Source organism: Chionomys nivalis, chromosome 2, assembly GCF_950005125.1.
Source record: "Chionomys nivalis chromosome 2, mChiNiv1.1, whole genome shotgun sequence".
Taxonomy (NCBI): Eukaryota; Metazoa; Chordata; class Mammalia; order Rodentia; family Cricetidae; genus Chionomys; species Chionomys nivalis.
Genome location: NC_080087.1, coordinates 66,303,899 through 66,315,261, shown reverse-complemented (window position 1 = coordinate 66,315,261; position 11,363 = coordinate 66,303,899). Strand labels below are relative to the sequence as shown.

General features: G+C 38.2%; 1 protein-coding gene across 1 annotated transcript in view; it reads left to right on the top strand.

Moving 5' to 3' along the window:
• Window positions 1-10,426: 10,426 nt before the first annotated feature.
• The window catches only part of LOC130867869 (vomeronasal type-1 receptor 4-like), a gene marked incomplete at its 5' end in the record, with an annotated part of 948 nt that continues 11 nt past the window's right edge, over window positions 10,427-11,363 (top strand). The window contains one exon of the mRNA XM_057760091.1: window positions 10,427-11,363. This exon is cut by the window's right edge and continues 11 nt beyond it. Coding sequence (XP_057616074.1) covers window positions 10,427-11,363 — 937 coding nt within the window.

Genomic DNA, 11,363 nt, shown 5'->3' with positions numbered 1-11,363 from the left:
TGTAATGAATCAAATGGACTTAACAGACATCTATAAAATGTTCCACCCAAACAAGAAAGAATATATTTTCTTCTCAGCATCTTATGGAACCTTCTCAAAAATTGATCACATACTCGGTAAGAAAGCAAGCATCCACAGATACAAAAAAATGTTGTAACTTTCTGTGTCTTATTGGATCACCATAGAGTAAAGTTAGAATTTAACAAAATTTCACCCCCAGAAAGCCCACAAACTCATGGAAACTGAACAGTCAACTACTGAACAACCCCTAGGTCAAAGAAGAAATAAATAAAGAAATTAAAGTCTTCTGTGAATTCAATGAAAATGAAGACACAACATACCCAAACCTATGGGACACTATGAAAGCAGTGATAAGAGGAAAGTTCATAGCACTAATTAAACACATAAAGAAAATTGAGAAAGCTCATGTTAGAGACAACAGCACACTTGAAACCTCTAGAAAACCTCTAGAAAAAAAAGCAGACTCATCTGAGAGGGGAAGAAGACTAGAAAAAATCAAACTGAGGGCTGAAATCAACAAGATAGAAACACATAAAACAATACAACAAATATCTGGTTTTTTGAGAAAATCAACAAGATTGACAAACCCCTATCCAAACTAATCAAAAGGCAAAGAGAGGACACTCAAATTAACAAGATCAGAAATGAAAAGAAGGATTTAACCACAGACTCTGAGGAAATTAGCGAATCATTAGCTCTTACTACAAAAGCCTGTATGCCAAAAAGTTGGAAAATGCAAAAGAAATGGACTTTTTAAAGGTAAATACCATATGCCAAAATTAAATCAAGCCCAGATGAACAATTGAAATAGGCCTATAAGTCATTAGGAAATAGAAGCTGTCATAAAAAAAAACCTCCCAACCAAAAAAACCCCAGGGCAAGGTGATTTTAGTGCAGAATTCTACCAGAACTTTAAAGAAGAGCTAATACCTGTACTCCTTAAGTGTTCCACATAATAGAAACTGAAGACTCATTGCCAAACTCTTTTTATGAAGCTACAGTTACCCTGATACCAAAACCACACAAAGACATAACCAAGAAAGAGAATTACAGACTATTTCTCAGTCTTGAACATCGATGCAAAAATTCTCAATAAATTACTATCAAACTGAATCTAAGAACACATAAAAAATCCATTGTGATCAAGTAGGCTTCACCCCAGAGATACAGCGCTAGTTCAACATGCAAAAATCCATCAATGTAATTCACTATATAAATAAACTGAAAGAAAAAACCATATGATAATTTCATTAGATGCCAAGAAGGCATTTGACAAAATTCAACACATCTTTATGATAAAGGTCTTGAAAAGATTAGGGATACAAGGATCATATCTATATATAATAAAAGCAATATACAGCAAGCTAACAGCTAACATCAAATTAAATGGAGAGAAACTGAAGCCATTCCACTAAAATCAGGAAAAGACAAGACTGTCCACTCTCTCCATACCTCTTCAATATAGTTCTTGAAGTTCTAGCAATAACAATAAGACAAAATAAGGAGATCAAGGAGATTCGAATTGGAAAGGAAGAAGTCAAACTTTCATTATTTGCAGATGATATGACAGTGTACATGTGGCCCCCAAAACTATACCAAAGAACTCCTACAGCTGATAAATAACTTTAGTAATTTGGCAGGATACAAGATCAACTCAGAAAAACAGTAGCCCTCCTATACACAAAAGATAAAGAAGCAGAGAGGGAAATCAGAGAAACATCACCTTTCACGATGGCCACAAATAGCATAAAGCATCTTGGGGTAACTCTAACCAAAAAAGTGAAAGATCTATTTGACAAGAGCATTAAGTCTTTGAAGAAAGAAATTGAAGGCGATACCAGAAAAATGGAAGGATCTCCCTTGCTCTTGGATTGGGAGGATCAACATAGTAAAAATGGCAATTCTACCAAAAGCAATCTATAGATTCAATGCAATCCCCATCAAAATCCTAACAAAATTCTTCATAGACCTTGAGAGAACAATAATCAACTTTATATGATAAAACCAAAAAACCCAGGATAGCCAAAACAATCCTATACAATAAAGGGACTTCTGGAAGCATTACCATCCCAGACTTCAAACTCTATTACAGAGCCACAGTATTGAAAACAGCTTAATACTGACATAAAATCAGAGACATTGACCAATGGAACCAAATTGAAGAGCTGACTATTCATAGGTCCACAAACCTTTGAACACCTGATTTTCGACAAAGAAGCTAAAATTATACAGTGGAAAAAAGAAAGCATCTTTTACAAATAGTTTTGGCATAACTGGATGTCAACCTGTAGAAGAATGAAAATAGATTCATATCTATTGCTATGCACAAAACTCAAGTCCAAATGGATTAAAGACCTCAATATAAATCTGACCACAATGAACCTTATAAAAGAGAAAGCAGGAAGTAACCTGCAATACATGGGCACAAAAGTCCACTTCCTATGTATAACCCCAGTATCACAGACAATAAGAGCAACAATAAATAAATGGGATCTCCTGAAACTGAGAAGCTTCTGTAAAGCAAAGGACACAGTCATTGAGACAAAAAGGCAACCTACTGAATGGGAGAAGATCTTCAACAACCCCACATCAGACAAAGGACTAGCCTCCAAAATATATAAAGAACTCAGAAAACTAGATATGCAAATGCTAAATAACCCAATTTAAAAATGGGGTACTGGGGGGCTGGAGAGATGGCTCAGAGGTTAAGAGCATTGCCTGCTCTTCCAAAGGTCCTGAGTTCAATTCCCAGCAACCACATGGTGGCTTACAACCATCTGTAATGAGGTCTGGTGCCCTCTTCTGGCCAGCAAGCATACATACATACAGAATATTGTATACATAATAAATAAATAAATATTTTTTAAAAAATGGGGTACTGAACTGAACAGAGAATTCTCAACAGAAGAATTTCAAATGGCCAAAATATACATAAAGACATGTTCAACTTCCTTAGCTATCAGGGAAATGCAAATCAAAACAACTTTGAGATATCATCTTATACCTGTCAAAATGGCTAAAATCAAAAACACCAATGATAATCTATGCTGGAGAGGATATGGAGTAAGGGGAACACTCAACCATTGTTGGTAGGAATGCAAACTTGTGCAACCACTTTGTAAATCAGTGAGGTGGTTTCTCAGAAAATTGGAAATCAACCTACCTCAGGATCTGGCAATATCACTCTTGGAAATATACCCAAGAGATGCCAAATCATACTACAAAAGCATTGTTCAACTATGTTCATAGCAGCATTATTTGCAATAGCCAGAACCTGGAAACAACCTAGATGTTCCTCAACAGAAGAATGGATAAAGTATGGCATATCCACACATTAGAGTTCTACTCAGTGGTACAAAAAACAATGGCATCTTGAATTTTGCATGTAAATGGATGAAAATAGAAAACACTATTCTGAGTGAAATAAACCAGACCCAAAAATATGAATGTGGTATGTATTCAATAGTGGATTATAGTCATAAACAAAGGACATTGAGCTTATAATTAGCCATCCTAGAGAAGTTAAGTAATAAGGTGAACCCAAAGAAAAAAAGACAGATACTCCTGGAAATTATAAGCATACACGATTGCCAGACAAAACTTGGGAGCATGCGAGTGAGGGTAAGGTGGTGTGAGGGGAGAGGGGGAGAGACTAGGGAGAAAGAGAGGGTTGGGGAGAGCTTGGGGGAGTGGGATGGTTGAGATGGAGAAAGATGGATATGGGAGCAGGGAAGAAGATGTCTTAATTAAGAGAGCCATTTTGGGGTTGGCAAGAGGCTTGGCTCTAGAGGAATCCCCATGTGTCTATGGGGATGTCCTCAACTAGGACCTCAGGCAGTGGAGGAGAGGGTGCCCGAACTGGCCTTGTCCCGTAGTCAGACTGATGATTATCTTGAATATCACCATAGAACCTTCGTCCTGTGACAGAGGGAGATAGAGACAGAGGCACACATCAGAACACTAGACTGAGCTCCCAAGGTCCAGTTGAAGAGAAGAAGGGAGAACATGAGCAAGGAAGTTAGGATCACGAGGGGTTGGTTCACCCACTGAGACAGTGTGCCTGAGCTAATAATGGGAGCTCACCAAATCTAGCTGGACTGGGAGTGAAGGAGCATGGGATCAAACTGGATCCTCTGAATATGGCTGACAATTGGGGCAGATTGAGAAGCCAATGATAATGGCACTGGGATTTGTCTCTTCTGCATGTACTGGCTTTTTGGGATCCTATTCTATTTGGATGCATACCTTCCTAAGCCTGGATGGAGGGGATGAGCCTTGCACTTCACACAGAGCAGTGTACCCTGCCCTCTTTTAGGATTGGATGGGGATGGGGGGAGGGTGAGTGGGGGATCAGGATGAAATAGGGAGGAAGGATGAAAGTGGAAATTTTGAATGGTATTATTTATAAGGCAATAAAAATAAATAAAAATGCACAAAAATAGATATCCTAAAAGATGAAACACAAATGACTGCGAACCCCTTAAACAAATATTCAATGTCATTAGTCATCACTGAAATAAAAACTGCAACAACTTTGATATTTCATCATGTACTACTCAGTATGGAAAACAATTGATGTTGGCAGTGATGTAGGGAAAAGGAACACACACCCTTTGCTGGTGAAAGATCAAACATGTATAACCACTGTGGACATCATTGTCTCAAATGCAACATTCACATGATCCTGACAGTCCTCTAAATTTTATAATCTTTCCACACTCTTTTGGCATTGTTCACTGAGCCTGGCAGAAGAAATATGATACAGTTGTTCCCTCTAGAGCTGAGCATTGAGAGTTTCATACTCTACCAGTTTCCATAACAGTATTTCGGTATATCCATCACTACCTACTGCAATAAGAAGCTTCTTTTCTCAGCATTTGGGAAAAGCAAACATCTGCAGATAGATAGATATATACATGCACACATATATACATATATACATGGCAAAAATATAGAGTTTATGTGTTTATGTTATATATATATATATATATATATATATAGAGAGAGAGAGAGAGAAACAAATAGGAAGAGAGAGAGAGAAGTTTAGAAAGCAAAGAATAAAAGCAGCGTACAATTCACAAATTCCAGAGAACCTAGACAAAAAAAGAGGACCCTAAGAGAGACATACATGGATCTAATCTACATTGGAAGTTGAAAAAGATAAGATCTCCTGAGTAAATTGGGAGCATGGGGACCATGGGAGAGGGGAGAAGGGGATAGGAAAGAAGAGAAGAGAGTGGAAAAAAGTTATTATTGTTACTATTATTATTATTATTTTATTACTTAAAAAATACCAATACAAATTCTCACTCCCTCCCCTCCTCTCATTCCCTCCATACACCCTCACTTCCTTCCCGCTCCAATCCTAAGAGAGGGCAAGTCACCATTCCCTGTGGTAAGTCCAAGGCCCTACCTACTACATATAGGTTGAGCAAGGTATACATCCAAAGAGAATAGGATCCCCAAAAGCCAGTACATGCAGTAGAGACAGATCCCAGTGCCAGTGTCAGTGGCCCATCAGTCTTCCCCAACTGTCAACCACATTCAGAGGGACTAGTTTGATTCCATAATCGTTCACTCCCAGTCCAATTGGAGTTGGTGAACTCACATTATCTCATGCAAACTGTCACGGTGGGTGAACCCCTCATGGTCCTTGCTCATGCTCTCACTCCTTCCACTCTTCAACTGGACCTTGGGAATTTAGTCCAGTGCTCCAATGTGGTTCTCTGCCTCTGTTTCCATCTGTTGTTGGATGAAGGTTCTATACTAATATTTGACACAAGGCTGTCCACTCTCTCCATATCTCTTCAATATAGTTCTTGAAGTTATAGCAATAGCAATAAGACAACACAAGGACATCAAGGGGATTCAAATTGGAATGAAAGAAAGTCAAACTTTCATTATTTGCATATGATATGACAGTGTACATAAGTGACCCCTAAAACTCTACCAGAGAACTCCTACAGCTGATAAAATAGCATCAGTGATGTGGCAGGATACAGGATCAACTCAAAAGAATCAGTAGCCATCCTATACACAAATGATAAAGAAGCTGAGAGAAAAATAAGAGAAGCATCACCTTTCACCGTAGCCACAAATAACATAAAATATGTTGGGGTAACACTAACAAAGGAAGTGAAAGATCTATTTGACAAGAACTTCAAGTCTTTGAAAAAAGAAATTGAAAAAGACACCAGAAAATGGAAAGACCTCCCATGCTCTTGGAAAGGAAGGACCAACATAGTAAAAATGGCAATTCTACCAAAAGCAATCTATAGATTCAATGCAATCCCCATCAATATCCCAACAAAATTCTTCACAGACTTTGAAAGAACAATAATCAATTTCATATGGAAATACAAAAACCCAGGATAGCCAAAACAATCCTATACAATAAAGAAACTTCTGGAGGCATTATCGTTCATGATATTAAGCTCTATCACAGAGCTACAATAATCAAAGGAGCCTGTTATTGGCATAAAAAATATAGATGTTGACCAATGGAATCAAATTGAAGATCCAGATATTAATCCACACACATATGAACACCTGTTTTTCAACAAAGAAGCTAAAATTTACAATGGAAAAAAGAAAGCATCTTCAACAGATTTTGCTGGCAAAACTGGATGTCAACCTGTAGAAGAATGAAAATAGATCCATATCTATCACCATGCACAAAACTCAAGTCCAAATGGATTAAAGACCTCAATATAAATCTGACCACACTGAACCTGGTAGAAGAGAAATTGGGAAATAGTCTGCAACACAGGAAACTGCTTCCTAAATATAAGCACAGTAGCACAGACAATAAATAAATAAATAAATAAATAAATAAAGGAACCTCCTGAAACTGAGAAGCTTCTGTAAAGCAAAGGACACAGTTAATAAGGCAAAAAGGCAGCCTACTGAATGGAAGAAGATCTTTACCAACCCCACATCAGACAAAGGACTGATCTCCAAAATATATAAAGCACTCAAGAAATTAGACATTAAAATTCTAAAAACCCAATTCAAAAAAAAAGGTGTACTGAACTAAACGGAGAATTCTTAACAGAAGAATTTCAAATGGCCAAAACATACATAAGGACATGTTCAACTTCCTTAGCTATCAGGGAAATGCAAATCAAAACAACTTTGAGATACTGTCTTATGCCTGTCAGAATAGCTAAGATCAAAAACACCAATGACCACTTATGCTGGAGAGGATGTGGAGTAAGGGGAACACTCATCCATTGCTGGTGGGGATGCAAACTTGTGCAACCATTTGGAAATTAGTTTGGTGCCTTCTCAGAAAATTGAGAGTCAACCTACCTTAGGATCCGGCAATACCACTCTTGGGAATATACCCCAAAGAGGCTCAATCATATTACAAAATCATTTTTCAGCTATGTTCATAGCAGAATTATTTGTAATAGCCAGAACCTGGAAACAACCTAAATGCCCCTCAACAGAAGCATGAATAAAGTGTGGCACATTTACAAACAATGACATCTTGAATTTTGCATGCAAATAGATGGGATTAGAAATTACTATCTTGAGTGAGGTAACCCAGACCCAAAATAATGAATATGGTATGTACTCACTCATAAGTGAATTCGAGCCATAAACTAGCCATAAACAAAGGACATTGAGGTTATATTCCATGATCTTAGAGAAGCTAAGTATTAAGGTGAACCCAAAGAAAAACATATATAGATCCACCTGGGAATTGGGAACAGAGAAGATCATCTGACAAAATTGGGACCATGTGGGTGGAGGGGTAGAAGGAAGGTGAAAGGGAATGGTTTGGGTTATGTTGAGGGAATGGGATAGTCAAGGTATTCCTTAATAAAAACAATTATAAAAAGAAACATGAACACTTAGAAAAGAATTACCAATAGCTTTTTATTGTGGCATAGATTTCACTAAACAAAGAATTTGTTTAAAATCCCAGGCATGAAATTTATTCTTTTGATCAATACTCCAATCCAACCTAGAGACCAGTTCATTAACACAATCAACATTTCTACTATTTCTCTAGTGAGAATATTTGACTCAAGGTCAATTTTGTAGATACAGGGACCAGCACTCAATAAGACAATTGTTATCTTTTCTTCCCAAGCACTACTGACAGTACTTTTTACCTCTGTGAAACCTAGCCAGTGAAGGGTGTGTGTGTGTATTCTCTTTGCCACTTCCATTTTGATTTCTCTATGCTCTACAGTCAAAACATGTTCTTTCTACACCAATAAGGCGTTATCATCTAGTCAAGAAAGGAACCAGATCAATGGCAAACATTTGTATTGGTTTATTCTACTGGGACTTATCTAGACTAAAGCTAGTATGGAGGGAAATACAACAGTTCAGATGTTTCTGAAAAAAAAATGTATAAAGGAGATGATTGCCTTTAAAGAGCATCAGAATGAATGATTCAAGTGTGTTAAAGGTGAATGACATGGAGTTGTGGGAAACACTCACGCACTCAAGCTATTTTGTATCATTCCTTAATTTTTTAGTAACTAAAATTATGACACATCTTATAGAGAAGCAAACAGTACAGAGGAAACTGGATTCCGGGTAAACTCTCATTGAGGAAAACTAAGTTGATGAGAGATACACAACTACCTATCAGTCCTTCTCATGTCAGACCCCAGGGTTTTCAGATACCTCCATGTAAGATACTGTCTGTCTTCAGAGGTAAAGGATAAATAGTAAGTGTCTCCAGTCTCTTCAACATTCACTTAAATCACAGTGGGAAGAGACTTGTAATTGCTTTAGCTAACTATCACCTTTGGGGGGAAGTGTTAAGAAAATGTATACGGAGCAACGGTCTGAGCTCTTAAGGTCCAAATGAGGAGCAGAAGGAGGGAGAACATGAGCAAAAAATCAGGACCACGAGGGATGCACCCACCCACTGTGACAGTGGAACTGAGTTATTGGGAGCCCACCAAGGCCAGCTGGTCTGGGACTGAATAAGCATGGGTTGATTCCGGACTCTCTGAGCATGGCGGTCAATGAAGACTGACGAGAAGCCAAGGACAATGGCACTAGGTTTCGATCCTAATACATGAACTGGCTTTGTGGGAGCTTAGCCTGTTTGGACGCTCACCTTTCTGGACGTAGATAGAAGGACCTTGGTCTTCCCGCAGGGCAGGGAATTTGGACTGCTCTTCAGTATCGAGAGGGAGGGGGAATGGAGTGGGGGGAGGAGAAGAGGAGTGGGGATAGGGGGAGGGAAGTGGGGGGAGGGCAATATTTGGGAGGAGGGGAGGGAAATGGGAAATGGGGAGCAGGTGGAAATTTTAATTAAAAAAGAATAAAAATAAATAAATAAGTAAAAAAAAAAAAGAAAATGTATACATATCATGGTACACAGCTTTTATAAGTGAAATGATAATTGCAGATCTGAAGGGAGGTGAGGTCACAGAATCATAGATCCATATCTTAAGCACAGGCTGCCTGACTCCTGCTTTTCCAGATCTCTGGGGCCATGGCACTGAAATCAGCATCCTAGTAAGAAGAAGAGAGTAGAGAGTGTAACGGATTGCCAGTGGCAGAGTCCTGTAATTCACAAATGGGGAAGCCTGTAAGACTCAATGGAAATGTTCTTAGCAGGGAAATAATGTAAGTTTCAATATATAGATGTGATCTTAAATTAATAACATTCTGTTAATATGATACATAATTTTATTGCATTATTTTTCTCTTTCTTACAAAGTTGAATACCTGGTATACTATGACAGTTGTTAGGATTAGGGTCATTGACTCTATTTCTAACCTCAGTTGTGTGAAGTTTTTATGCCTTTCCTGTTATTGAGAGATTGTGGTCTCTTTGCAAATAACCCATCAAGCTGCAGATTGATCTTGCATCATAATGTCTGAAATGTGACTACATATATCAAGATAGTAAAATATAAATCATATTTTAATTAGCTAACAAAAAGAATTCAGAAGTGCATGAAGTTTCATTGCAGCAAAATTCAAAAGATGAACTCATTGAGTACCAAAAGTATTATACAAAACTAGGTGAAGTGCTAAATTGCATTTCTGGAAGAACTCTAAAAGCTTTCAGGAGTTCATTTCACTCTCTCATTTTAACTGTACCCACTCAGCCAGTTTTAGGAACCTAATTTAGCCTTAATCAGAGAGAATTTATAAAAAAAAAACTTCACTACTTAGACATTAGTTCATGTCTGTTAATTTTTATAACAGTAAAATAATGAAATAAAATTAGTGGCTGCCACACATGGTGTTAAAATTGAAAAGTTGTTTCCCACCTAAAGCAGGCCTATGAATGTGAGGTATGATTTTAAAAGTCATGGAAACAGCTACCACTTTTCCAAAGAAAGAAAAAGCAGCTAAATCTTTCTAGTAGGACTCACTGTGAATGACAAACTACTTCTCTGCCAGGTATCATCTTTGATACACTATCAAGCTGACAGCTGGACTGGATGCCATGGCAGACAGTGAAGTAGCCATAGGAGTGATCTTTTTGTCACAGACTATGGTTGGAGCTCTGGGCAATTTTTATCTCCTCTACCATTATCTGTTGTCTCACTTCAGGGAATACACATTAAGATCCACAGACTGGATTCTGATGCACTTAACTATAGCAAACGTCTTAACTTTATTGTGTAGAGGAATGCCCCAGACAATGGCAGCTTTTGGGCTGAAAGACTTTCTCAATGATTTTGAATGCAAAGTGATTTTTTATCTCAACAGAGTGGGCAGGGGTGTGTCTATAGGCAGCACTAGCTTCCTGAGTATCTTCCAAGCCATCACCATCAGCCCCATGGAATCCATATGGGCAGAACTTAAAGGTAGAAGACAGAAACATATTGTTTCTTCTGTGTACCTGAGCTGGATCCTATATATGCTTGTCAGTAGTCTAAATCTTGTGTACTTAAGAGCAAAATACAACCAGAACAATACAGCAAGCCTAAAAGATCTAAAATATTGTGCTGCTACTCCTACTGAAAAAATCAAAGACATATTATATACAACATTGTTGTCAGTTCCTGATTTTCTTTTTGTGGGGCTCATGGTCTGGGCCAGCACCTCCATGGTTCTTATCCTACAAAGACACAAGCAGAGGATGCAACACATGCCCAGGGCCAAGGTCTGTTCCAGATCTTCTCCTGAGTCCAGAGCTACTCAAACCATCATTTTCCTGGTAAGCACCTTTGCCTTCTTTTACACACTCTCCTGTATCAGTATGATATGTATAATTCTTTCTAGTCATCACAGATGGCTCCTGCTGCAGGTGTCTGCATTACTTTCTGGGTGCTTCCCCGCTGTCAGCCCCTTCCTTCTCATGAGCCATGAGTTCAGTGTGTCCAGGTGTTTCTGCTTTATCTCCATAA